Raw genomic sequence first — 26,860 nt, forward strand, 5'->3', positions numbered from 1 at the left:
ACGGTTTGATTGCTCGCAAAAATTAATAAATTCTCAGAATACAGACGTATGGTATCAGTGCACAGCCTTGAGCGTTACCAACAGATTTGAAATGAGGCGTCTCCATTATTTTGATCGGCATTACCCCCATATTTGACTCTTAAGTGACAAAGTTTTAGACGCAACTGTAATAATAACAGTCCAGTGCAGTTCTACTTAACTGACATTGGTTGGACCTCATTAGCCTGCTTGTATGGCGCACATCCGTTTTTTTTTTGTTTTTTTTAACCAAGTGAAAAAATAACCGATATTAATTATGAATGTACAACAACAGCACGCATAGGCTGGGCTGGAACTCGTCTGCCAAGAGTGTGTTCAAACACGCTGCAAGGGAGCGTCAGGAAGATGAGACATAAAGGAAGGCATGGCAAACGCCTGAAAGATGAAAAATAAGTTCGTTTTTTCCGTTAGTGGCTGCTTTTATCGGGACGAATAAGCACACTCGAGCACTTTTGTTACCTAAACTGTCATGAAAAAGCACCACAAAAATGTTCTTTATGTGAAGGAGGACTAGAAATGGCAATTTCCAGTGCCAAAGTGGCGTATGCATGTTGACAAAAGCTGTTACTGAGCAGAATTAGAAATCAAAGACTACTGTTAATTAAATTAATTTTAAAAAAACTGCTAAGTAGCTAGCACGTTGCGATAATTACGCCTCAATACTGCCTCCTGGTGGCTGTAATTTATACCAGCCATAGGAAAGTTATTCATAGGACAGTGGCTCCCTCTAGGTGGTCAAAGGGAGAATTACACAACTTCTGTAACCCCTAACTTGGAATACCTTCTTTTAAAGTGATATGTAAAATAGATCAAAAACGTCAAAATATTTATATATAAAAAAAAAAAAGATATCACAAGGATTTAACAAAACCTGGAAGCTTTATTTCAAGGCATTCCTTTTTTTAACAATTATTTAAAAAAATGGGAAAAAAAAGAAAAAAAAGGTTTCCCACTGAAGTAGTGCACCTTGGAATGCTTCATGGTGTGGACGCGCCTGCGCCAGCGGCACTACTTCGAGGGCCAAAGAAGCGTCTCCTCCTCCTCCAGGATGGCCAGTGTGTGTGGCCCGCACGATGAAAGCCCCTCCCCCTCATGGTGGTTCCCCTCCCCCGCAGTTTTTCCTCACTCCTTAGCTATGGCGAAGGGCTCGTCCACTTTAATCACGCCGCACTCGTAGATGACCACGTCTTTGAGGGGCTTGTCGCGATTGTCCGTCTTTGTCTTCTCGATCGCCTTCACCACTTCCTACACAAAAACAACAACAACAACAACGTTGCATGGAAAAACGCTTCAGACAAACGACGGAAAAGCAAACAAAAGACTTTTAAAAAATGTTTCTTTCATGTCAAAATGAAGACCCCCATTGTCGGGCGGACAACTCATGTCCAAATATGGTCTGACAAGGTCAAGCGGAAAAGCTCACCATTCCCTCCAGCACTTTTCCGAAGATGACGTGCTTGCCGTCCAGCCAGCTGGTCTTCACGGTGGTGATGAAGAACTGCGAGCCGTTGGTGTCTTTGCCGGCGTTGGCCATGCTGAGCCAGCCGGGGCCGTGGTGCTTCAGCTTGAAGTTCTCGTCGGCGAAGCGGTCGCCGTAAATGCTCTTGCCTTCGCAGAAGACAACGCGGACGGCTGACTAGCATGCGCCATGACAGTTAGCATGGTAACCGCTGTGGAGGCTGCCGTCTTACCTCCGGTTCCGTCTCCCTTGGTGAAGTCTCCTCCCTGGATCATGAACTGATTGATGACGCGATGGAATTTGCTGCCCTTGTAGCCGAAGCCTTTCTGCGAGTGGCCACAAAAGGCTGGTCACCAGCCGCAAACATACAAACATTCGTGCTGTACAGAGCTTGTCACATACTTCCGGATTACGCACTCTCATAGTAAACAAACCTTTCGTTGTCATTTGACAGTGCCGGGAAAAAAAAAAAAAAAAAAAAGTCCCCAAATGTGCCACTTTTTCCGCCTAGTTAATTCAACATTTTTTTTTCCTGATGAAGACAAGACGACTAAATAAAAACGCTTAATAGTATTGCTGAGTTTTTATAAATACATGTCTGGTCCAAATAAATCAGCTCCATGCCTGTGTGCGAATTGCATTGTTATACCCTAACATTACCCAACACATTCAGTAAGTTCTCTTTGCGTCGTTCCAAACATTTCACACCAAGTACCATTTAGAAGAGCATCGCGCTTGAATATTGGGAAATAAACTGCACTTGATTCAATCAAACATTTCAATTAAAATTGTACATTTAAAAAACAGCTTGAAAAGACAGCATGGACATAACATATTTCAAATAAAACTGAACGTGCAATCTACAACTGTATTGGATTTGAAAAAAAAAAGAAAATTTACAACAGTGCAGCATTATGCATTTCCAACACTTAATTCAGTAATTTTTTTCATGTTCTTAGTTGTACTCTGTTGTCTTGAATAAGCGGCGATATTCAGCACTTTGACGCATAGCGGCACCGATACCTTTTTTTTTTTTTTTAATCTATCCAAGTATCGGTTATCGGCCTCATATTCAGTCTCTGTGTTGGCCCACAATAAATCAAAACGTATCATTCTCTAATTGAAAAAGTAGCACTTTTACCTCTCCAGTCGCCAACGCCACAAAGTTGTCAACCGTCTTGGGGACAGTCTTACCGAACACCCCGATGACAATCCTTCCAATTTCATCCTCTCCGATTTTCATATCAAAGTAGACCTGTAGCCAAGAAGATGTGAACATTTTATTTAATTACAAGGATCATTGCCTAGCATTCACGCAAAGACTGTTCTTAGGCTCGTACCACGTTGTCCTACAACATTCCGGGCTACAGTTGGCGCTCCCACAGAGCAGGGAGGAGAATACATGCTTGTAAATGCTTCTGTTCGTTCTCCATGTGCCACTGCTCCGTGTGTTAAAGTGACATTTTCTTGGAAGGTTTATAATCGCGATAAAACCAATGCTAATTTTCTTTAGGCCCTACACGGCAATTCGTATAACATTAAGATAGCCGACATCCGTTAAATCAGATGGTTTGGTTGAACATTGTGGTGATTAAATATACAATGCTAAATCCTTTTTTATTTTATTTAGGTACCTCACACTTGAACAGAGTACACGTAAACAGACTGTCGCAGTATGCAGTAGAAATTGTGTCATCATTGTGAGAAAAGGTCACAGTTCATAGAAGGAATGATGAAAACTATTGCATGTCTTTGTGATATGCATAGGCCATTATCGCGTTATCAATATTTTTTTCAATATTTTGTGCAGCCCGAATCACAGCCATTGTTTTGCTTGACAGGTTTCTTTTCACAAAAACCTCAATTTGTCCGCTTTTTGTGAAACCAACCCATGTTCTACTGCTGATGACTCAAGAGCAGAAATAGCTAGGGGGGAAAAAAAGCTTCCCACATTTCTCTTGGTAGGTTCAGTGATGAAATTGTCACTGAATGTTCTGTGAGGGTTGAAATACCAGTCAAGTGGCTCTTGTTGAAAATAAAACAAATCTTTAAACCGTTTTTGAAGACACCGCACAAGTCCAGCTTCCATTTTAAATTCCTTTCAGTGGGACACTAATGCTGGAGAGCCCGCAGCACCCAAACAAGGACCTCAGACCGAGTGTCTCCTAAATACATTGCAAAAATAGTTCCATATTCTGATCGTGGGATGGGAGGAGATGCGTTTTACTCATTTCAAGTTCCCAGTTGACAAAATGACCGTTCAAAGTAAAATAAAGGCTAGGGACTGCTACATCGCTAGCACCGACTAGCCCACAATGCTAAAATTGACACGATGAAAAAAGGTACGTCTATGTTAACAAAATGAGTGTCTAATATGTGGAGAAAATACGTGTCAAGTATAATCATAATCATAATAACAACCCACAACGTTTAGCCAGCGGGCGTGTATTTTTTTTCCCCGAAATGTAATGCTAGCATAGCAAACAGATTGGTGTTCTACGCCGGAGGCATGTTAGCGAGCTGGGCTGAGTATGACGTGGCTTAGCAAGTGGTGAGCATTAGCTGAATTAGCATTAGCTCCGACGTAGCATTCCGCTGCTCTGCGTTTTTGGCGAGGCAGCTCTTCACCTTGGCCGTCACTTTGGGGCCCTTCTTCTTATCGTCCGCCGACGAGCCGCTAGGGAAGGCGAGGAAAAACACGGAGCCCACGATGACCGTGGCAGCCAAGATGAACTTCATCCTTCTCTCGCAGAGTCTTACCATCAACGTCAAAACCAAGTGGCCAGAAAAGCGAGCTACAAACAAGCCTGGCAGCTTTATACTCGGCGAGTGCAGACCGGGGAAGACGTCCGATATCCGGGGTGGGGACTGCGTCAGGTCGGCCACTCACTTTTCCAAAGCGCTGCAGCGGCTGATGGAAGTAGCGACGCGCAACACTCTGATTGGATACATTTTTAGCCAACTAGATGCAGACGCGTAAACTGCGTTACAATTCTCAGGAACTTTTATGGCTCGGTGGTTGCATCGGTCGTCTTCCAGGGAGTGGTCACCTGGGCAGGCGGCGTCTCGGCCCGGGACAAGAAGCGGCTGGACGAACTGGTCAGGAGGGCCGGCTCTTTCCTGGGCTGCTCCCTGGACTCTGTGGACTCGGTGGCGGACAGGAGGATGTTGGCCAAGCTGTCATCAATGCTGGGCAACCCGGACCACCCCCTCCAGGGCACCCTAACAGCACTCCACAGCACCTTCAGTGACAGACTGTTACACCCTCGCTGTGCAAAGGAGAGATTCCGCCGTTCCTTCTTGCCTGCTGCTGTCAGACTCTTTAACAAGAACATTGTGTAGTCTCTACAAACTGGCGGACATTAGTGCAATTGTGCAGTCCTGCACCTGAGCTCATATCGTGCAATACCCAACATTCCCCACGACTGTAATACCGTGCAATACTCAACATTCCCCACTACTGTAATACCGTGCAATACTCAACATTCCCCACTACTGTTAGCCTAGTTTTATTTTCATCCAATGCTGTTCCTTACATTTCACTACAGCACTATCACTTACTTTATTTTTCCTCTGTACTATGTACAGGCTAAAATGAGTGTTCCTAATACTTTTTATGTAGACGTATGTTGGTGTGTATATACATGTGTATATACACATGTTACTGCGTATATTTACATAGGTTAGATAAGATAAGAATGCCTTTATTGATCCCACAGTGGGGAAATTTTCATTGTTACAGCAGCAAAGATATAGGTCACACAGGGACGGCGGCATAATGTGGCCATTAATGTATAACATTGACGGCAAACATTTAGGATCAAACCTTGTTTCAACTAGTGGGCCTGCAAAGAACATATTCTTGAAAAAAATAAGTTTGGGTTGACTTCCCTTTTAGAGGAAGTGCATTTTGGCAAATATCCAGAATAGGTACACCCTGATACATTATCTAAAGTGACTTGAAAGTTTAAAAATGCACTCCATTGATTCAGTCGCCACACTGATAAAAAAAATTGTAATGATTCATTTCATGGTTGATTTGGTACCATATAGGCCATAAGTCAAAAATTATATTTTTTTATAAATTCTCCATGGCAGTGTTGGTGCTTTAAATAATGACGTTCAATTTTGGTTTTGGGGCCTTTTTATTTCACAATCCTTTCAAATGTACAAAAACAGACGAGCAAAAAGAAGGCATTCACTATTGATGTTAACCCCCCCCTCCCTCCCACGTGACAAGAAAACAAAAAAAAGCGGCAGGTGATGTCGAATGCTGTGTGGCCCAAGTGCATCATCAGCCGGAGGTGCGGAATAGACAAGATGTTTTGGTTTTTTCTTTGAAACAAACAAATGGGATTTTTTTTTTCAAATAAAAAAAAAAAAATCTATGAAAAAGGGGTCCCCCTCTTACTAAAAAGAAACAGCGCCACTTCTTCCACAGTATTGGCAGAGGGCCCAATCAACTTGGCTTCAGAGCATTTTGTAGTTCACTAAGACAGTGGAATATAATTTACTTCTCTCCTGTTGATTCCCTCTAAACAATTAAAAAAAAAAAAAAATCTCTTCAAGATGAGGCGGGGACATCACGTTCCCGCTTTTGAGATTTTTTTTCCTTTTATAGATCATCATGCGGCTTCTTCTTCTTCTTCTTGGGCTCCTCCTGCATCACCAAAGGGTTGGACGCCTCCCTCTTCAGGTAGGAGACAAAGTCGCTCACCTCACGGCCTCCCTGAAACGCCACAAAACAACGCTAGCGTTAGCTTTTAGCCCGGTAAGTGTCACCTCAATTAGTGCCTTGCTCAAATCAAGGATTAGAAATTGCTTAGTAGTGGGAGCATCATGGTGTTGATGTTTTAAAAAAATCAAACTCTCAAGCGCTTTACAGCCATCTGCAAATGCAAATCCCCTTCGTGGGGAGTCAAATTAGTCCTGAACTACTCTGACTAATTTGACATCCACACAATAAGGTTTATAAAGGCCACACGATGGCGCCAAAACACTTTCACGCTATAGCCTGACTAATTGAAGCTCCTCTGCTCAGTTCAACGTGGTTGCTTGTTAGGATGATGCAACCAGGTGTCAACCGAATAGGTTAAGTTTTTCCAATAAAGTACCTCCCAAAAGACACAAAATGATTTCTTGAAATTGTATACACTCTCTTGAAGATCTGTGGCTTACATGACTGGAAATCAAAACACTTTTGGTCAGGATTTTGCCTTCAAGAGGAAAATAAACCCTAAATTTTTTTAAGGATACGTTCTATGCAGGCCCACGAGTTGAAACACAGCATTCAGATTAATATTAAATTTGTGGAGTAACGAGTTAATCCAGCCGTTTTTAGCCATCTCAGGGGGCGGCCATTTTGTCACTTCTGTAAACTGAAAATGACATAGCAACCGCTCAGGTCACGACCAATCACGGCTCAGCTTCAGAAAACTGGTCAGCCGTGATTGGTCGTTACTCGAGCAGTTGTGATGTCATTTTCAGTCGACAGACGTGACACAATGGCTAAAAACAGGTGGATTTTGCGACTTAATTCATATTCCACAAATGCAATATTCATCAGAAGGCCGCGTTTAGACTAGTGGAAGCGCACAGAACTTATTGTTAACATTTTTGGGTTGACTTGCCCTTTAAGAATTGTTTCGTTGTGGTCGGCAATATTTACCTCATATTTCTTTGGTTGCTTCTTACTGCCGGCTGGCGAAAAGTAGATTGTTGGGAATCTAAGGGAGTAAAGGTTTCGTTTATTATTACAATAAGCGCTTCTTCAGTTTAGGAGCATCCTGACATAGTGTTTAGCGCGGTTAGAAACCACATCCGGAATTTTGCTTTCGACTCACCCGCTGACTTCATAAGGCGACGGGACGTCGTTGGCCGTGGCGTCCATCTTGGCGATGACCACGTTGGGATCGTTGGCGAGCTGACGAGAGACGGCAGGGCAATTTAGAATCATTCGTGAAATGTAATGGATGCAATTTTGCGTTGGCTTTCGTGGGCGTGGCACCTTCTCGCCGAGCTCCGTGTATTTGGGCTCCAGGCTCTTGCAGTGACCGCACCACGGAGCGTAGAACTCGATGAGCACATCTTTGCTGTCGTCATTGACGATTGAATCGAAGTTCTCCGCCACCAAAATCTAAAACGGCACGCCGGCACACCATTCGGTGAGCAGCGCTCACAGCAGCGCTTTTGTTGACCTTTTCACATTCTGACCTTGACGGGTCCGTCGTTGTTCTCCGGGATGGGCTCCGATTTGAGGTAACGCTTCAGTTTGCCGTCAAAGTAGTCCTGCAGGAAGCTCTCGAGAGCTTTCCCGTCACGACTGTTTGGGAGAACAAAAAGCACATTTAAGTGAACTGCCGAACATGAAAGCAGAACCCAGACCACGTTTTGCCACGTCCGACTTACGTAAACTCCTCGGTCATGATGTATTTGTCTCCACTGGCGGTGCGCAAGGCCACCAGGGGGAGCTCTCCTTGGGCGCTATCCAGGCCAAACTCGGACAAGTCGTGGCTGAACGACTGCTTGCTGGCCACGGCGAAGCTGAGCTGCTTGCCCTGGTCCAAGAAGCTCTTTGCCACCTTCATCACCCTGTACACACAAAAAGGAGGCTCGTGTCTTACAAGCTCCCGCGGCACTGTAAAGGCGGCTTGGAAATCAAAGTCGAGTGGAGAGAAAGACACAAAAGCCCAATTTCCACCTTAGTAGCAGCTATGGCACACATTTCAGGGCCCAAATCATCCCTCGCCATTGAAATGAATGGAAATGCCATCAATTCGTTCCTGCGAACGCATGTAGTGCGTATTTTCGAAAACCAGTACTACTGTACCTATTCCTCCAGTAGTTGGAGCCTTTGGGATTTTTGTCATAATCCACGTCGTAGTAGGCCACCAGCAGGTCTTTCCCCTTCAGCTGGTCTTTGTTGTCGTCAGTCATGTGGGGGCAGATTCCAAAGCTGAGAGGAGGAGACCATGAGAGCTGATCAGTTTAGGAGGAAGTCCAATATTTATGCTTGAGATAACGTTTCAGGCGTTATTCTGGACAGACTTAAAAAAAAAAAAAAAAAAAAAAAAAAAAAGACAAAACGTACACGCTGTCCTTGATAAAAGTCTTGATTTTGCTTTTGGTGAATTTCTCCTCGTTACATTTGACCGAGCCATCTTCAAATTTGTTGCCGAGTCTGGGTGGGCGGAACAGGATGACGCCCCTGGAAATAAAAATGCAAAGTTGTAGTCGGAGCTCGCTGTTGGTTGTGATGACGTGCAAAGTGGACCGAAGGCGCTGTCGCGCTTACTCCGCGTCCACGCCCTGGCTCTGGAGGAGCGCCTCAACGGTCGTGTGGGCGAAGCGGTAGTTCTCCCGCAGGTCGTTGGCGGCCTTCTGGAATTCAGTGTATGCTGAGCTCTCGCTGTCGGCAAAGAAGCCTGGAGGGAAAAGTTACCAACGGGGAATACAGAATGAGATGGCTTCCAACTTTCACTTTCATTTTCAAGCCAGCTAGCGTTAGCAGAGCTAGCGTGGTTAGAAGAGCAACTTTGGATTCAGGGGGGCCCATATAATAATAAATCTTTTTTTTTTTTTTTTTTTATCCAGTAGAGCACATTTGTTAAATACAGTTCAGCTGTAAAACACATTTGCATTTAATCTTTTAGAACATTTTGAGGAACTGTGCTTTACACTCTGCTCGACTTCCTGCAATTGATGACCCTCTTATTTTCTCTGCCCTGATGCTTGCTCGTGTGGGGTTCAGTTGGTTTTCTCTCAATTTATGAGTGTCGTGCTGTGTGGAGAGCCTTCAAATAAACCTTTGTAAAGTGGTGCCGTTGAATTGAAATGGACCCGTTTGTCCAGCAGAAATCATGGTCGGGCAAAAGAGCAAACAACAATTTTGACAGCGTTTCATGGCTGCGCATCAACTCACCGACTACGCTGGCATCTTTATCTGAGATGAAATTCTTGAATTCCGCCTCAGTGGTGATCTCCACGGAGGCGGGGCCGGCCTGCTTCTTCAGGAAACTCACAATCCCATCTACGAGACAGCGCAAAGTCGAGAAAATGTTACGTTGGGCGTTACGCTAATTATTATTGTTACTACTAATTGAGGCCGTCCGCTCTTTCCCTTGATTCATTGTAATTACAGTGTACTTTCCACTGTGTTACAGTTTCCAGTTGAAGAATTTCTGAAGCATTAGCAGTTAAGAATCCACACCATCTAGGATGGTGACTTTTGGCATCTCCGTTCCGTTAGCTCCCAAGCAGCTAAAGGTGCGTTGCCGCTCCGGTCTGGTCTCTTACGTCTGCACATGTCCAAGACTATTAAAATTAAAAAACGCTATGACCCGCACTGTCCAGGCTGTGGATGGGCAAAGCGATTAGCCTTACGTCAATAACTTTTGGCAAGTCCGATCAACGCGTGGAAGGTTGCTGCTTGTTTTGATGTACTTCAATGTTATTCTCGTGATTATGGGCAACGGTACACTGCTCGTCGCAGTTGTCAATTGACTAACGCTTGTCCTCCTTTTCATCTTATGAAAAGTTACTCCTGTACTCTGCAAAATTTTTTTTAATTTTTTTAATTAAAAAAAAAAAAGTATTTATTATTCCTTTTTTTTTTTTTTTTTTTTTTTTTTTAAATCAAGATTTTCAACATCTTAACATTGACTCACGCAACTCCTACGGTTACATCAAGGTGCAATTGTACCTGCAGATCTGGGGCCTTCGTAGGGCCCAGAGACTTCTCCGGCCCTGAAGATCTTCAGGGTGGGGTAGCCGTTGACTCCGTATTTGCTACAAGTCTTGCTGTGAGCTGTGCAGTCAACCTGGGAGAGGAAAATAATGAGGTTTTCTGTGGATGATGTGACTAAGAGTTCACAAGACAAGTTCAAAGCAGCCAATTGCGCTTTCAAGTACCTTAGCGAGGGGGACGATGCCCTTCAGACGCGTGGCCGCTGCCTCATACTCCGGGGCGAGGCGTTTACAATGGCCACACCTAATAAAGGACAGAGGAGACATTAGAAAAAAAAACAAACACAACGTGTGATCTGCTCTCCACCGACTTGAGAGGAGTGTTTACTCGGCCGGGAATGTTGATAAGTCTCTAACAGGGCGTTATAATGCACATTAGAGGACTCAACTCTCACACTGCTGTGTAGTGCACCGCACAAAGCCACATCACATAAATGTCGGCATGCAGGCAAAGATTTCAAGGCGCTGGGTGAGGTGGGTTCGTGCCTTGCTCAAGGGCACCTTCATGGTTCTCTGTAACCAGACTAGACTCCAACAAATAGTTGCCATTTTTACATTTGTCTGACCTAAACCGTGACCCTCGAGCTCAAAGTCCAAATCCTTACAGATGAGAGAGTGCAGCCCGTTATTTTTCTTCCTTTTTACATACAAACTTGAGGTTGTTTTTTTTTTAAGTAATAGTCTTGAAAGAGTAATACTTGACCATTTGAGCATGAATGCAAATTGCTAATTCTACACTTGTTTTTACCACCTAAAGATTCAGAGTAGAAATGTCATGCAAATTATATGTCTTGAAATTAAGAGAAACAACGGGTAGGTAGGTTTATGTTATCGTTCAGTTTTCTGACTGGGCAGGACCCACAGTATACTTTTGTTCCCAATACTCAAAAGACTGTTGTGGATGAAGTAAATCACATTTTGAAAAGTTTTGATTTGTGCTTTCTGCTCTTGGTTGAGGTTTCTTGGAAGAGAACATTTTGTTTCACTTTTACAAGCATTTTACGTTTCACTGTATGAAACCGCGTCATAGTTTGTATCAACCAATCAGAGGCAGCCAGCCAAACTTCGCCATCCAATCGGTGCGTTACAACAGCAAGAGGGCACGCCCCCAACTTCCTAGTGCACGGCTGCACGCTAACGGTGCTTTGAAAGTACGCAAGCGACACGAAAACTGCCTTTGACGTTCGTTTCGGGTATTGTAAAACAAAAAAGCGCCCGATTTTTACTGAATTTTGTTATATACGAAAATCCCCCAATGGGGTTTCATGGTTTTATTGCAGTTACACTTTCGCCTCTTGGTAGCTAGCATGCTAACACTTCATCACGAGCCTGTTGTTTCTTTCTGACAATAACACATTTGCCAGTAACACAACAGTGTGAAAACCAATTTCAACTAATTTGTGCATTAAACCACACACACAGTTAGGAACCACGCACACAAGCTGCACGTTAACCAGTTAAGACGTTTAACGCGAACAACAAGCTAGCGTCGTCGTTACCGTCGTTTCCAAGCAGTTTGCTCTTTCACATGTGGAAAATTAACCCATGTCGTAACAATGTCTCACCACGGCGCGTAAAATTCCACTAGTATGAGCTCCTGGTCCTTAGTGCTGCTGTCAAAGTCGTCGTCGGTTAATTCGAGCACGTCGCTGGCTCGGGAGAGCCCGGCGAGCGCAGCCAGGAAGATCAGTCTCAGCATCGCACTCGGGGCGGGCTCAACAACTCCTCGGAACTGGCTTTCAAACAACACCGCGAAAGGAGCGCAAAGGGAGAAAGACGTCGAGGTTCTTGTGCTGGTGGTTAGCTCCGGGCGAAAGAAAAAAGACGGAGGAGACGGGGAAGATGCTGGAACAGGCCTCGGCGCCGCTCCTTATCACACTGTGGCAGCCCGCTATTGGCCGAGCGGCTGTCTCGCTCAACGCGTGTCAGCCAATCCGGGTGCTTCGCCGAGAGGCGGCCAATCAGAGCATGACTACGTAATTATGATGAGCGTTCACTGCTTCTGTGGATAGAAGACCCTTAACCACAGATAAGCGCGCTGGAGTGGAGCAGGCCGCAAACCGACGTGCCTACATGGCGGCCATGTTGGGAGGGACACCCTTCCTCTCAAAGTCAATACATTGACAGTGAAATTAAGTCGTAGCTTGCACAATTCTCAACTAATTTGTATGAGGTTTACTTTCTTGTCAATGCCAGAAGGTGTGCTATTAAGACAGAACATTTATAATAAAAAAAAGCGAATTGTTGACAAATGTTATTCGCAGTTCCCTTCGCGCAATTTTGCAACGCAATGTAGCGAACGATCTGACGCCCTTGCCCCTCCTGCTCCTAGCTTAGCATCGCCGGAGGCACGCATTTCAAAAGGGGAATCGCCAAAGCAGTCGACATATACATGAAAATGAAACCCTTTATTCAGAAAAAAAGGCTTTATACGTATGATGATAGATCATTGCGCCACTTTAAGACTTAAACATAATATATGATCAATCTGTAGAAACATGCTCTTGCTGTGTAAATTGTAGTTGTCCCGAGACAAAATGTAACTGCAGTGAAAGTAATTCCTAATTAAAATACCAAGCAGCTCTTGAGTACACACTAAAACTGCTTTTTTTTCCCTTGTCTTTCACGCTTTATGACCAATGAATTGCAGTGAATCGTGTTTTTGTGTGTGTGCATTTTGTTGTTTTCTCTGTAATTGTTTTATTACAAACATGTTAAATAGTTGTAATTATGCTCTGAAGTTGCGATCATACACGCAACCCTACTATTCAAACATTTAGTTCGGGTGTGCATCTCTGCAAAAAAACAAAAACAAAAAACAACGATTTGATACGTATCTCGATACATGGGGTGGAATGATTCCAGGATGGTCCATTTTGAAGTGGAACGATTCGGTTTATTTAATATAACTGAAATTATCAGTATGTGGCATTTCCTTCAAAGAGATTTTGGGTCTGGATCTGTCCTATAAAAGATGATTCGATACGTATCTCGATATATTTGAAAGTGGAATGTTCGATTTGAAGCACTCACATGTTTTCAATCAAAAAACAATTTCAGATTCAAACCAGTTTTTGTTACACCTCTACTTTTTAGCCATATAGGCGGAAGAGAAAAAAATAAATGACATCAAATCAAGCTTTTTTTTTTTAACAGCTGTAAGGAGTGTCATTCGAAGCAATGCAGCCCTTACTCACATTATTAGCATTGCCATCGATTTGCAACCCTGCTACTGTGGTTAGAGTAATACTACAATTTAATTGGTATTCAAATTTAAAATGTACTTGCTTTATAAAAATATTGTAAAGCATTCATTCAGCAATATTTTTGATTCCTGTTGTGACTAACCAGAAAGTGCAGCAACTAGCCAATAGAGGGCGCTCTTAGAATGCGTTGTAAGCATCACTGCACCAGCTTCATTTCCAGTTGATTTTTTTTTATGAGGGGTAAACGTAAAAGATCAAATTAGGGTTTTTTTGTATTTTTATTGCTTGCCTTAATAATTGTCAATAGGATTTTTTTTTTTCAAAATGGAAGCAAAGCCTGTCTGACGTGGATGATTAATTAAACCCAAAGCAAAGGGAAAGTGATTTTTTTTCACTCGTTTTTTTTAAAAAAATGATTTTGTTAAATTGCAGGATGTTTACTTCTGTTCCTTATGTTTAGTACAGATGATCATTCTCGCGCTGTTTCACTTTTTTGAGATCCCCCTGCAAGACCCTTCAGACCGACAGGTGCACGTTTCTATGGTTTTCTGTGCAAATGTGGTGGAACACAGACAGTTCTCTGGATTGTCTCGAGCTCAATCTTGAAAAAAAAATATTGACGTGTATGGCATATACAGGTTGAAGATATTTTACCATTATCACAATTTCCCTAGATTGAACACAACCTGGTAAATCTAAAACCTATTTTTCTATGGTCAAATTTGATTCGGAATTGCCTCAGTGTGGAGCACCTCATTTTTGTGTATTTTGTGTCACTGTAGGAAAAGTCAGCAAATGTCAGGGTGAAAAAATAACATATAATAATATTTTAATTGATTTATTTTTATTGCTGCCAAATGTCCAAAAATAGGACAAACTGGAGTGAAACGGTCTTTAAATCCACGCAATCTGACCTTCAACGTGTTCTGCGTTTTTTTTTTCCTTCTTTGTCACCATACATTCTCTCGTTTCTTTCCTGCCCCCATCGGAGGCCCGGAGAAGTGGTTGCCACGGCAACCCGCTTGCTCCATTATCATAATGTGGAACAAGGAGGAGGGGAAAGATGCTGATGTCATGCTGGCCGTAAAGCTCCTCCAACACTTCGCGTCTCCTCGGTAAAAAAAAACAAAAAAAAAAACACTGTGCGCTTTGTTGTCCATGTCCAGACAATAGCATGTTGTGCGCCACATGACTGGAAACAATAGTTGATTACTCTGTGAAGCGCAGACCTCCGCCAAGGCTCAACAACGATCTCAGAAGATGAAGTACTTTTCCAAAGAGACATTTTGTCTGGTCGTCTGCAATCTTTGGGTGTTTAGACATTCGTGACTACGTTGGAGTATTTTTCCCAAGCTCGGCGGCTACTGTTTGTAAACAGGAAAAGGACGTGACAACGTTTTCAGCTTGTTGGATCTGCTGGGGGGGCGGGGGGTGGGGCAGCACAACTTGGCCACCCCAATGCAAGCAGACTGTAACATCCAAAAATTGCAGGGATTGCATTTGTGCTGCAATCAATGAAAGCAACAAGCAGCGCAATTGAAAGAGTTCTCGCAATTTTTGGTGTAGTCCGTCTAACTGACGGAGTGTGATGGAGGAAAAAAACAAAACATCCCTGCATTTTGTGTCAATGCTGTTTTCCAAAATTGCCGCAAGTCTTAAAACCTTCATTTGAAACGGTTGAAACCCAAACTCTGGCCTGAAGGAAACCTTCATTCAAAACTCCAACCTAGGCTACTATGAAACCCTAATTTGAGTCCCTCAACTTTGTCGAAACCATAAACCTCAATGCGAAAAGGCTTCAAGTTCACTTCAATGGTTCGCTTCCCAAAGTGAAGAAAGACAAAAGCAGGAGACGTTCCTTTCTGCTAAATCGATGATTCGTTTAATAAAAGACACACGCGTGACATTCAGTGATGAGCAGCTGTGATATCGGCTTACAGTAGCGCAACTAGCTTTGACATTTTCAGCGTCACATTCAAATCCACTTCAAGTGATGAGTAGCATGAGCACCATGGCATGAGGGGGGTGGGGGGTGGGGGGTGAGGGGGGCGTGGCATGCTGCGGGCAAGGGCGGCAAGAGCCAAACCGGGTCGGGTCGGCTCGCATTCGGTGATAGAAGATGTTTCATTTTGCGCATGCTGCCTGTGGACCTTTTGGGGTTCCACTTACATCGTTAAAATGAATACCACTGAAGCCCAGCGCCGTGTTGGTGTGGCTCCGAAGTGGCAGGACTCGGGAGTAGGGTTGCAAAATTGCGGGAACTTTCAAAGTTGGAAAAATGCTCACGGGAACGAACCCAGAATTTTTACGCTGGGGTGGAAGAGGGTCTCGCCCAACGTGCCTGTCAAATTTGCGTTTTGAAAACACTCTTACGACTGACCGATCCACGTTAGACGGCGGCACGGCAGCACTCGCAAGTTGGGATCGGCACAGCTTTCGAGAAGAAGATCAAGACGAGGAGGTGGGGCCTTTTCACGTCACGTTGATTGGAATGGCGACAAATGCCAACACGTCGGAAAGTCGGACTACTTTAGACAGTGTGTCGTAATAGGACGTATGTGTCATGATGGTAATTCATGCATGAAACTGCCCAAAAAAAAAGTTGCTGATGTTCAACTTGAGTCAAAGTCATTCACATCACATTTCATAGTTGTTTATCTGTAAATAAATTATAATTCTGCAAGTTGTCATAAAAGCAAAAAAAAATCTTAGTGACAAAGTCTCTCTCCAGCTTGGCATGTTTGTTTTGCCCAAAAGCTTGTTTTCTTTTCTCCACTTTTTGGTCAGAAGCCGGTGTTGTTGGTGGAACCGACGCATGTTTTGCTGCTGCTCCAAATGAGAGCCCATTTGCTGAAATTGTTTCGCAAAAGTGCAAAGGCGAGACTTAAGGGAGGAAACTTTTGGATTTTTGCATTTCGAACAAGACTATTTGGATATTTTTTTGGGACGGCGTTGCATTTAAAAAAAAAAAAAGTATTCTATTTTGAAATGGGTTGAATCAGGGGACGTGTTTATATTGAACAACTAATGTTTTTTGCTCTTCAATGACTTGTTCATTAAGTCAGGATAATCCTTTAATAGTCCCGCAAATATTTAAAACTTCAAAAAGTTGTCCTTACAAAAACACCTGTTGAAATGCTAAGTGTTTAATTGTATTACTTTGCATGGATGGACTCTATAAAGACTTATATTTATGCGCATCATTTCCCAAATTCTCCAGCTTAATTTACCGTGGAAATTCAACTCGCCCGCCCCCCACCCCCCCACCCGTTTGCAACCCTAATCGGGAGTATTAAATATAATTATTATATAATAAGAGATGTTGGGGTTATACTAGTTATGAAGGAGCACGAAATGAAACACTGACATAGATATTTTTTTTGTCTATCTATGGGCCCAAGTTGGTGGCTGTCGGTGCGCACGTGTGGCCGGGAGGTTAAGTGTGAGTCAGGAGGGGCGGGCGCAAGTGTGCTCGGTGGGGCGGGGGCGGGGGTGCTACTTGAATAACTTGATGGGCGAGGGCACCTTGATGTCCTGGCCTTTCTCCAGCCTCTTCTCGCATTCCACCAGGTAGTTGACGCCGTCCACCACCGTCTGCACCAACTGCACCTGCCAGCGGCAACATGGACTCGCTATAACAACACTCACAGACATGTATTCTTGATCCTCCGCCAAGAACGACCAATATTACTGCGCTTGATTGAGGAGGAACTTGTGACTGTCACCATGGACAATTAGGCGTCTGTCTTATGCCGCCCCCAGGTGGCCACGGTGCGCATACCAGAAGGAGCAGCACAATGTCCATTGAATAGAAAAAAAAAAAAAAAAGTCGACATTCTATTTAATTGCCATTACTGTGTGTTTTTATAATGTACATATTATAGTCTTATTTTGTTATCTGAATAAAAAACATTTGAATATTTGTTGTGTTTTGGGGGGACTGGATTGGATTAATACCATTTCCATTTTCATTTCAATGGGGAAAAAAATCTCATCCAACGGCACCGCCGTCATCTTATTTTTTAAGATAACAATTATGTTGCCGGGATTTTTTGGCGAGGAAGTAATGTGTGTACAAAATGAACTCCTTATTTTCACCTACTCGTCGAAAGCAAAATATTTGATTTGTGTTGTTGATTTGTGAGGTGTTGTACCTCGGACTGTCCCAAGCGGTCCAGGTTGGAGATGTCAAAGGTTCCACCCACGGCGGCGGTGTCCACGCCGCCCGTCCCTCTCTTCTGCAGACGCAGGTTGTCCAGGATCTTACTGAAGCGAGGGTCCTGGAGGGGGTCCGAAGAATATTTAAAAAAATAAAAAAATGAGAAAAGCCCCACGGCGGTGTTGTCTGGTGCGCAGCAGTTACCTTGCTCAGCAGGGGCAGTTTGACGTGGACGCCCGCCCGCAGTCCGGTGCCCAGGTTGGAGGGGCAGGTGAGGATGTAACCCAGCTTCTCGTTCCACATAAACTCCCAACCTCGCTCCTGGATCAGGTGCTCCACCTGCACGGAGAAACGTTGTGAGGTTGGCGTGAGCGCTGACAGACGCGCTCGGTGGAAGGAACGCGACGTCCTGATTGAATATTCTCGTCTCAGACCTACTTTGAAACTTCAACTCACATTAATTAACCTAATTTGAAACCTTTAAAGCGGAAGTCAACCCAAACCTATTTTTTTCAAGAATATGTTCTATACAAGCCCACTAGTTGAAACAGGGCATTCTGATAAACATTGCGTTTGTGGAATTAGTGTTAATCCACTCGTTTTTAGCCATCCCTGGGGGCGGCCATTTTGTCTTCTGTCGACTGAAAATGACATCACAACTGCTCACATGGACCAATCACGGCTCAGATTCAGAGAACAGGTCAGCCGCGATTGGTCACCTTCCCCCTTCTTTGCACCCAAATTTTGGTTTGATATCTTCATTTGAATCCCGAACCCTGGCTGCCCATATACTTCCGTGTACAATTTGCTCATCTGCTAACCCCCACCTCCTCTCGGGTCTATTTCTGTCCTCTCGTCTAAACATCTCGCTCCCTCCCACGCACGCACGCACGCACGCTGGAAGCAAAGCCAGACTGAGTCGAACCTCCTTGAGGCCTCTGCAGAACCTCTCAAAGACTCGCTTCATGTTGCCTCCTTTCTCCATGGAGATCACCCTGGTGTGGTCCTCCTCATTGACCCAAATCAGGAAGGTCTTGTCGTTGTTGTGCCTGCACAGGAGAAACAAAACAACACGCTTGTGTATTTATTGTGAGTCAACGATAACAACAACAACAACAAAAAAAACGAAAAAAAAAAAAAAAAAGGATGCTACTTGATGCTGTCCTCACATGGCTGTCTTAATCTTTACTACTGACACAAAGGAAAGGAAAGAGGAAGGCGAGCAGCTGAATTATTTGAGGGCTCGTCATGGGTACCAAATGAAACGCGGCTGCAAGTATGCCAGGATAAAAAATGTTCACATCGGGAAAGAAAGTGTTAAAATCGACTCGATAAAGGTACATGATCCTAACCAGAGCCGGAAATTGTGCTTTTGCTAAAGTAATAACATTGTAAAGTGTACATTAAGACAGGGATGGGAAACTGAGGCCGCCATTTTCTCACACTTGACTTAGGAGAGGCCCTCCATTCTAATAAAAACAAAAAATGTTTACTGTAGCTGAGCAGTTTGAAGCTGTAATTACAGTGTTCGCCACTAGATGGCTTCACTTTCCAGCATCTTCAATCCCAAGGCTTTTTTTAAAACCAAAAGTTAAAAAAAATTTTTTTTTTTTTAAAAAGCTGATATACATTCAAATATGCTTTTTCCACAAGGAACGAAAAGAAATCGACCCTGTTATAAGGTACATAAAATATCGCAATAATGTTTGTTAACGTGGCAGTACTGTAATTAAAAGTGCCTCCCAACGACAAAGGCGTTTCTACTATTTGAGCCTTTCACGTCCCTTAATGAGGTCATCAAAATAATTACACCGGCGCTAACTACAACCGCAGTCATAAACATATTGTTAAAGCAACACTATGTCACCTTAAGTTTTTATTGATTATGGCGGCGCCAAGTGGACAAAAGCGGTAGTGTTTTGAGTGAAGTCAACTACATTTCCCAGTGCCAGCGCATAGTGTGGTGAAATCTCGAGCTCTCGTTCGCCTGCATTTCTGTTTCTAGTGGCTGTGTCAAGGATAAACGGTGATGATTTAGTGAATCTAACTGTGTCCAAACAATGCAATTTTACCATGTTTTATCTTTGTAACAAATGGGAAAAGGGGGGAAGTGACATATGCCGTAAATGAGTCATCACATTTGTAGTTTTTTTTTTTTTTTTTTTTTTTTTGTGTGGCAGGGTTTGTGGTTTCCTCCTCAAAGTTGCCTAGTGCCAGTAAAAGCGATGCAGACCCCCTCAGGCCATGACAAAGGCACCATTCAAACAGTTGTAAGTCGATGTTTCATCAGAAGACTTATGAACAGATATTATTTAGCTCGAATACTTTCGCCGTGTTGCTTTAAATGAATAAAACAGATTTTTTTTTTTGTTGTAAAGGCAGAAATGGTCAAAACGGGCTGTTTTTAATTTTGGAACTAAAACAACTGAGATGTGCTTTAGATGAAGACTTTCAAAATGAAGACAACATTCCCAATTTACGAATGAAAGTGAGTGAATGCAGAGCACTTCTACTTTTGGCTGTTGGAAAGTATACACGTTGGAGGGAGCGTGAAATATCTCACTCTCGTGATTCTCAAAAGTGTTGGAATGCGTACCGCCGGTGTTAGAAGGGCTCCCTCTAGTGGCCGGCAAAAGAATAACTGAATTCAATGTTCAAATCATCCACTCCCAATGCGTTTGAGAAGTACACTATGGTAACGTTTAAGTACAATTTCTTTGCATTGAGTCGTTGCGTCGGTGCAACCGAAGGGTCGAACGAGTCTTTTGTAAAAATCGGGAGTAGATCTCAGCCGAGTGCCGACTGATGGCGAATTCTTGGAACTCACCAAATGCCGCGAGCGTCGGGCCAGTCGCGGGCCATTCCCGCACACGTCAGCAGCGGGGACACCGGCTTGTCGAACAGGAAGTGGTCCTGACGGAAAACAAAGGCCGTTAACTACAAAGCGGCCGCACTTTGGATGGCAAGAGGGAATACGACAAATTCCTCTTTGTGCGCATTCCGAAGACTTTTGTTGACTGGATCCTCACGTCGATGAGCTGCTGCTGCTCCTGGTCCGTCATGTGCGTCAGGCTGTAGTACCTCCCGGCCAGATCGCCCTTGAGGCCGGCCAGGGCGTCCACCACCACGCGCTCCACCTCCCTGCGCTCCGCCCGCGTGCAGGCGGGCGGCAGGCTCAGCCCCCGGATGCTGCGGCCCGTCCTCACCCGGGACGACAGCACGTAGCGCTCGTCAAAGTGGCCCGACTGGAGCTGAAAACGTCGGCAAACTTCAGATCAAGTAAAGGATTTCGCTGAGTAGGCTGCAAACTACCAACCAGAAAATATCATTTTAAACTCATCCTGAAAAATAAAAATGACTATTTCGTAGGGCAAAGACTCTGCCTAACTTCCGCTAACAACCCAGGCTAAACCTAGCTCCGCTCAACATTCAAAGACCGTCTCTCGGTCGAGATGCACCGCTTCAACCTGCTTCCACCATTTGACACTATTTACTACTTTCCTTTTAGACGGGGCTTTGGTGACATCTTGCGGCACCTCAGGGCGTTATAAAAAGAGTACAAAAAACAAGAACAGGCAAATAAGACAATAGCGAACTGTAACTAGGCGGGTGGTATCCAGATATCATCAAATGTGCGATTAAACAAACCATGGAAATCTTTTCTCGGCCTATATTTGAAAATGTGTCTGCCCTTCTGTGCAAGTACATGTTTCTCCACCCATGACATGGCAGCTTGGCTGGGTGAATATTCAGAGACACTTTCAAGCCGCCGGGAATACACTGACAGAAAAAATGATCATGCGCCAGTGTGATGATTCAGAAAGACTCAAACCTCCCAAAATGACAACGATATCACGTCAGAGCCAAAAAGGTAAGCAGAGCCGCACTGAGTTTTATTGTTTGCACCGATCAGCATCGGCTTCTGCTAAGCAGCACTAACTTGATGGCTTGGTGAAGTTGTCAACGCAGTGGAGGTAGGAGGGGCTACTAATTCGGTGCGCCACGATGAGCGGAGATGCGTTTGTCGTCTGCAGGAGGTTCCGCTCACCCAGACAGAAGCGACTGGGCAGGGCGGAAAAGCGGGCATATGGAGAATAATGGCGTGGTTGCCGAGCGCTACCTTGCTGGCGTCCAGGTCGGTGGGGTGCTTCATGCTTTGGGCATCGTAGCCGTTGTGCCTCTCTTTTATGATGGGGTCCAGCAGGTCCGCAAAGACCTGCAAACAACGAATCAGCCGCGTTTGTCATCGGGCGGCGGCACTCAAAGTGCAACGTGGAGTCGGTGTGCCGCTGGATCCAAGTATTTTCCCTTTCGCCCACTTGCTCATGTCACGCTCAGCAAAAACTGCCAAGTAACAAAGGTCAGACCTCGTAGGACTCCTCGTCTCCGGCCACCATGCCGACCGTCTTGATGAAGGGGTGCCCGGGGTTGTCCACGCCCGTCTGGATGGCCTGGTCCAGCGTGTAGCCGCTGGGCGTGGCCTTATCGCACAGCTTGGCGTAGATGGCGGGCGTCAGGTGGCTGGCCATGCAGTTGTTGTGCTTGCGCAGGTCGGGGTACTCCGCACTGTGCGTAAACAAGAGGACGGCGGGGCCGCGTGTTCAAATGGAAGCCGCCGCGCCATCGATTTGTCGCCGGGTGCAGGATCCACACGGCGGTAAAATAAGCGCCTCGCCCTCCAGCAAACAGCTCGGAGAGAAACATTAAAAAGTCACATGGTTACGTTATCTGCTTTCAATGATCGTATTCCCTCAAGTAGAGGCTTGCGTGCTTGCAATCGACCCGCGCTTTGTCAACTTGAACAAAATAAATGCCGGCTTTTTTTCTCCTTCAGTAAAGAAATAAGACTTCATTATTGATAAGGAGGTTGTGTTTTAAAGGGGGAAATCGGCCCAAACATATTTTTTTTCAAGAATATGATCGATGCAGGTTCACTATTCATTCTGATGAATGTTGCGTTTGTGGAATGAGAGTTAATCCACTGGTTCTTCACCATCGGGAGGGGGGTTGGGTTGGCCATTTTGTCACTTCTGATGGCTCAGGTAACCACCAATCATGGCTCAGCTTCAGAAAACAGGTCAGCCCTGATTGGTCCTTACCTGAGCCCTGAACAACTTCAATAACATTTTCAGTCCCCAAAAGTGACAAAATGGCTGCCCCCCGGTCTGGATTTTGCTGCTTAATTCATATTTCATATTAAATATAACATATTGCCTTGTTTCAACTGGTGGGCCTGCATGGAACATATTCTTGGAAAAAATATGTTTGGGTTGCCTTGCCCTTGAAATAACTGGCAATTATTGACGCTGGTATGTTATCAGGCAGTATCGCAATCGTGTCTAGAAATAGGAAAGCAGCTTTGAATGAGCAGCTTATGGCTCGCTGCCACCGTGTCTAGTATTAAGGAGAGCTGATACAGCCGTTCATTTAATACGCCGCTTATCCTCGACAGCATGTGTCAAACTCAAGGCCCGGGGGCCAGATCGGGCCCTCCGCTATCATTTTATGGAGCGAATCAAGTGCGCGGCTACGTCGTGTTTCTCGCTAAATGGATTTAGCATTTTCATTTGAGCAAAAAAAAAAAAAGTGTAGCGACATTGTCATTTTCCCGTCAAGATCAATCGAGTGCAACGGCTGCCACATTTGCCGAGGCTTATCTGTGCAAGATTACACTAACAGAAAGTCAGTCAAGTCTATCGTCCAAAGGCTAATTTAAGGGCGATTTTATGCCCTTGTGGAGTTTCCGGCCTATTGTGTCCAATATTTGCCTGAGGCGATTGATTTTCAAACGTGTTTGGTGCCCAGGTAGCAGGCGTCCTTGGCTCGCGTTGTGACATTCGAACGATCCAAAACGCACAGCAAGCAGAGTAAGTCGTCGATCATTACGTTTTGGGTTTGTGTATACCGACCACACGGCGGAAGGGTCTAATGTGAGTTGTATTAATAGAGCAGGTATTTATATAGGGCTGAGAGATGATATTTGCCTAATCCCGTCACATGTGCAGTTTTGTAATGCACGCAGACGTGCCTCTGGACACGTACACACACACACACCCACGCACACATTTATCAATAGAGTGTCAGCAGAAGGTCATACCACGGTGAAACGGAAAAGTGATTTCATTTACGTAGCTAGATTTTGAGATTTTGAGACTTGTCATTGTCGACACATGAACGCAGACTGCAATAGATAGGATTAAGTACAGTTCAGTTGTAATCAACATCTGAGTTAAAAAGTATCTGCATTTTATCTTCAAACATTTTTTTTAAGTACAATTTTTATTTAACCGGTTGCGATCAGTTCAATTCCCAAATCACAATGCCCAGTTGTTGTTGTTGTTTTTTTAAATGTTATATTCAAGCAAAGTGTTTGTATTCAAACTGTGCATACTGTTACAGTGTCTTGTATTAAATATACTTTCTAAGAATTAAACATTTGTCTCCTTTTAATGAGCACTTAGGCCTACTAGCATTACTGTACTTACTTAGACCCGACTGTATTGTGTTGGGCCTTGGAAAGCTAAGTATATTTTTTCGGTGGTACTTGGAGTAAAAATGTTGAAGAACCACTGTTGTATAGACAGACAGACAGAAAGCAGGAAGTAAAAACAAATTTACACTGCATAAATACATTATTTTACTATACAGTAATTCAATAGGTATCTTAAAAGAAAGTTAAACGCACAATATTAACAGGAATGGCAACATTAAAAAGTGGCAAAAAAAATCATGTTAAAATGTCTTCTTCATTTCTTTCACATCAATCAAGCAACAAGAAATGAATTCAACACATAAAATACGCAGCATAATCTCAGTATGCTAATGTTAGCCCGCGGCTAATTGTGACGCCTAAGAATAGCAATTCCTGGAGAAATTAATCAATTAGGTATTTAAAGTGTGTTCAATTCAACTATACAGTTCATATTTCGTTTTTATTTTGTATTTAAATGAACCTTCTTAAAAATGGAAATGCTACTTAAAGTTAAGATTTGCGCCTTTTTCACGTATACTCACGCTTGAGCAGTGACATTCGACGTCCGATATTCACTAGTTAGGGACCGTCCACAAATTTCATGTTCTATGGTGTCATAAATAGACCAAGAATATTCACCAAAAATCAGTTAATTAACATTTTGTCATTCTGATTGCTGTAGTAGGTGGCAAAGGGAAGCATCTAACTACTACACCTCAAATTTTTGTCATATAGGTCATTTTGGAGAAGTTGGAGCCAATTCAAGGATGAATATAGTGCTAAACTGACACAAATATTCATAAAAAAAATCAAGTGAAACACCTTTTTTCATTCTGATTTCTGTAGTAGATATCAAAGCAAGTCCTCTAACTACTACATCTAGTAGTTAGAGGCCTTACTACAGCTACCAGAATGAAAAAAGGTGTAGCCAACTTTTTCTCGCTCATATGAGCAGACTTCTAATTTGGAGACAAGAATAAAACGACAACAAACACCTACGAAGTTATTATTATTATTATTATTGTCATTATTATTTCAAATGGCCGGCTAGGCCCGTCAATGCAGTTACCTGGCTGGGTAGAGCCTGCGACCGGGTGCTCCTGCGTTGACGTGCTGCCGGTGCAGTAGAAATCCCGCCGTCAGAGAGCCGCCGACCACCGACAGGATGCCCACATTGCGTTTGGAGGACAGGACCCGGGTGAAGCTGCTGGCCATCTTTCAAATAGACGGAATGAGATCTACTTCGAGATGAGTTGTTGTTAACACACCGACGGAGGAGGAGGGCGACAAGGGCAAGTGGATGGTGAATGAGCGATGGTGATGATGGAGCCTGTGAAGGAACGAAAGAGATGACGTCAAGCTACACGTGGAGGGACAAGAGCGACACCGGATGTGTGCTTTCAAAATAGAGATGTTACCTCCAGACTTTTCTTTAAGTGGGTTACAAAATGGCTCCAATGTAGGTAGTGGCATTCCTGTGTTAATGAAGAAGGAGGAGAGCAAAAGCAATCAATTCGCGTTGCTTGTACAAAGGCGCACGATGACGAATTGTTAAGTGAGGTTTATTGTGAAAGGTCGCGACAGGAAACCATTTTTCTGATCAGCACTAACGTGACAATTGAAGTGCGTGGTGTGAATTGTGAAGGGCATCAGTTTCAAATGCTGCAGAAAATAGTGACGCTTCAACTTCAACATACATGCGGGATATTCATCCCGTTACCGCCCTCTAATATTAGTCATATTATAAAAGAATGCTTACCAGATTTGCACTGTTGCAAATTGCAACGTCCTTACAGGCTTACACAACGCTTTTGATTCATGGACGTGCAATGTCACAATTGCATTTCATTGCAAGGGTGGGAGGCAAGTCCTTCCTAAAGAAAAGACAATGGCGATTGACATTTAAAATATATGCGGTGTTCATAAAATAAATAACAGGTTATCAGATTATCGCTGTTGGAACACGTCATTTGACATATGGAGAAATGGGTCTAATTTCAATTTGTTTCAATTACAATTTCAGTTCATAAAGTTTTGTATCGTCATTTGTCACAGGCTAGTTACTTGTCGTTAATTGCTCATCATTCATCTAAATGCTCATTTGTCATATTGTTAACCTAATAGTGCAGTTGTCTTTAAAGAAGAAAAAAATAAAAGACATCAACAAACCGAGTCCAATTGTCTCATTTCCAGCATCGAAGAATACCATGGCCTGGGTGATTAAGAATGCGTAGACAAAGAAAAACATTTTGAAATCTAGTGCTCGGCTTTTTCATTGACACAGTGGCAATAAGATGAAAAATATGTCGCCAATGATCCTACTAGGCTAAGGATTTGTAAGAGACCAGCCATTTGCAGTTAATGGCAAGCATGTCAGCTGAGTAATCAAATGTGTGGATTTGTGCTGCCACCAGTCACAAGAGTGCTGCTAACGGCAGGCCACTCCTTCCCATTCAGGACGTGAGCTCCTTATCAAGCCATCGGGACTCGAGATCAAGGTTCAGCTTTGTAATTCTGCAGGGAAGTGAACATGATTACGTGGGCACAAGACTACAGGTACACTATTAGCAAGATTTGATCACACTGGAATAGTGATAAAAAAAATAAAAAAAACATTTCTAAAAAGTGATTTAAACATGACTATGTTGAATGTGAGCGGAACCCGCACCCAGACCAAAGTCCATTATTAGGGGTCTGGTTTTAGAATGCACTATTGTGTAACTTCAATGAAAGTGCTCAACATTTCATGGCAGTGAGAAGACAAACAAGTGATATATTTT

The 26,860-nt window shown here is 43.7% G+C and overlaps 3 protein-coding genes across 3 annotated transcripts; all 3 read right to left on the minus strand.

Annotated features, from left to right (window-relative positions):
- Positions 1-899: 899 nt before the first annotated feature.
- ppib (peptidylprolyl isomerase B (cyclophilin B)) lies at positions 900-4,401 on the minus strand. Its single transcript, XM_086027743.1, has 5 exons — positions 4,127-4,401; positions 2,640-2,753; positions 1,731-1,824; positions 1,463-1,647; positions 900-1,284 (listed from the first exon to the last, which is right to left on the minus strand). Exons 1-5 carry the CDS (start codon positions 4,259-4,261, stop codon positions 1,162-1,164), a joined length of 651 nt encoding a protein of 216 aa, XP_085883869.1. The 5' UTR covers positions 4,262-4,401; the 3' UTR covers positions 900-1,161.
- Positions 4,402-5,624: 1,223 nt separating this feature from the next.
- pdia3 (protein disulfide isomerase family A, member 3) lies at positions 5,625-12,129 on the minus strand. Its single transcript, XM_086027742.1, has 13 exons — positions 11,809-12,129; positions 10,409-10,487; positions 10,200-10,317; positions 9,420-9,527; positions 8,793-8,922; positions 8,589-8,705; positions 8,328-8,453; positions 7,907-8,089; positions 7,712-7,820; positions 7,506-7,634; positions 7,342-7,421; positions 7,167-7,224; positions 5,625-6,227 (listed from the first exon to the last, which is right to left on the minus strand). The coding sequence occupies exons 1-13, from the start codon at positions 11,940-11,942 to the stop codon at positions 6,114-6,116; spliced, it is 1,485 nt and encodes a 494-aa protein (XP_085883868.1). The 5' UTR covers positions 11,943-12,129; the 3' UTR covers positions 5,625-6,113.
- Positions 12,130-15,308: 3,179 nt separating this feature from the next.
- LOC147149257 (creatine kinase U-type, mitochondrial-like) lies at positions 15,309-26,507 on the minus strand. The gene is made up of 12 exons (XM_086027792.1): positions 26,250-26,507; positions 25,840-25,954; positions 25,499-25,555; positions 25,150-25,410; positions 21,976-22,174; positions 21,729-21,824; positions 20,638-20,859; positions 20,436-20,521; positions 18,534-18,657; positions 17,813-17,947; positions 17,604-17,729; positions 15,309-17,058 (listed from the first exon to the last, which is right to left on the minus strand). Exons 4-12 carry the CDS (start codon positions 25,293-25,295, stop codon positions 16,945-16,947), a joined length of 1,248 nt encoding a protein of 415 aa, XP_085883918.1. The 5' UTR covers positions 25,296-25,410; positions 25,499-25,555; positions 25,840-25,954; positions 26,250-26,507; the 3' UTR covers positions 15,309-16,944.
- Positions 26,508-26,860: the final 353 nt, after the last annotated feature.

This window comes from Filicampus tigris, chromosome 4 (genome assembly GCF_054856515.1).
Source record: "Filicampus tigris isolate MCC_2025a chromosome 4, RoL_Ftig_1.0, whole genome shotgun sequence".
NCBI lineage: Eukaryota > Metazoa > Chordata > Actinopteri > Syngnathiformes > Syngnathidae > Filicampus > Filicampus tigris.

Bases quoted from the DNA above. Each gene is read 5' to 3' on its own strand.
- ppib (XM_086027743.1), bottom strand. From the start codon at position 4,261: ATGGTAAGACTCTGCGAGAGAAGGATGAAGTTCATCTTGGCTGCCACG. The intron at 1,825-2,639 runs GTAAAAGTGCTA...GGCCACTCGCAG, and splicing joins TGGCGTTGGCGACTGGAGAG to AAAGGCTTCGGCTACAAGGG. The intron at 1,648-1,730 runs GTAAGACGGCAG...TCTTCTGCGAAG, and splicing joins CAAGGGAGACGGAACCGGAG to GCAAGAGCATTTACGGCGAC.
- pdia3 (XM_086027742.1), bottom strand. From the start codon at position 11,942: ATGCTGAGACTGATCTTCCTGGCTGCGCTCGCCGGGCTCTCCCGAGCC. The intron at 8,706-8,792 runs GTAAGCGCGACA...TTTTATTTCCAG, and splicing joins AGCCAGGGCGTGGACGCGGA to GGGCGTCATCCTGTTCCGCC. The intron at 7,422-7,505 runs GTGCCACGCCCA...GTCTCTCGTCAG, and splicing joins ACACGGAGCTCGGCGAGAAG to CTCGCCAACGATCCCAACGT.
- LOC147149257 (XM_086027792.1), bottom strand. From the start codon at position 25,295: ATGGCCAGCAGCTTCACCCGGGTCCTGTCCTCCAAACGCAATGTGGGC. The intron at 22,175-25,149 runs GTAACTGCATTG...GTTTACGCACAG, and splicing joins CGCAGGCTCTACCCAGCCAG to TGCGGAGTACCCCGACCTGC. The intron at 20,522-20,637 runs GTGAGGATCCAG...GTTTTCCGTCAG, and splicing joins AGCAGCAGCAGCTCATCGAC to GACCACTTCCTGTTCGACAA.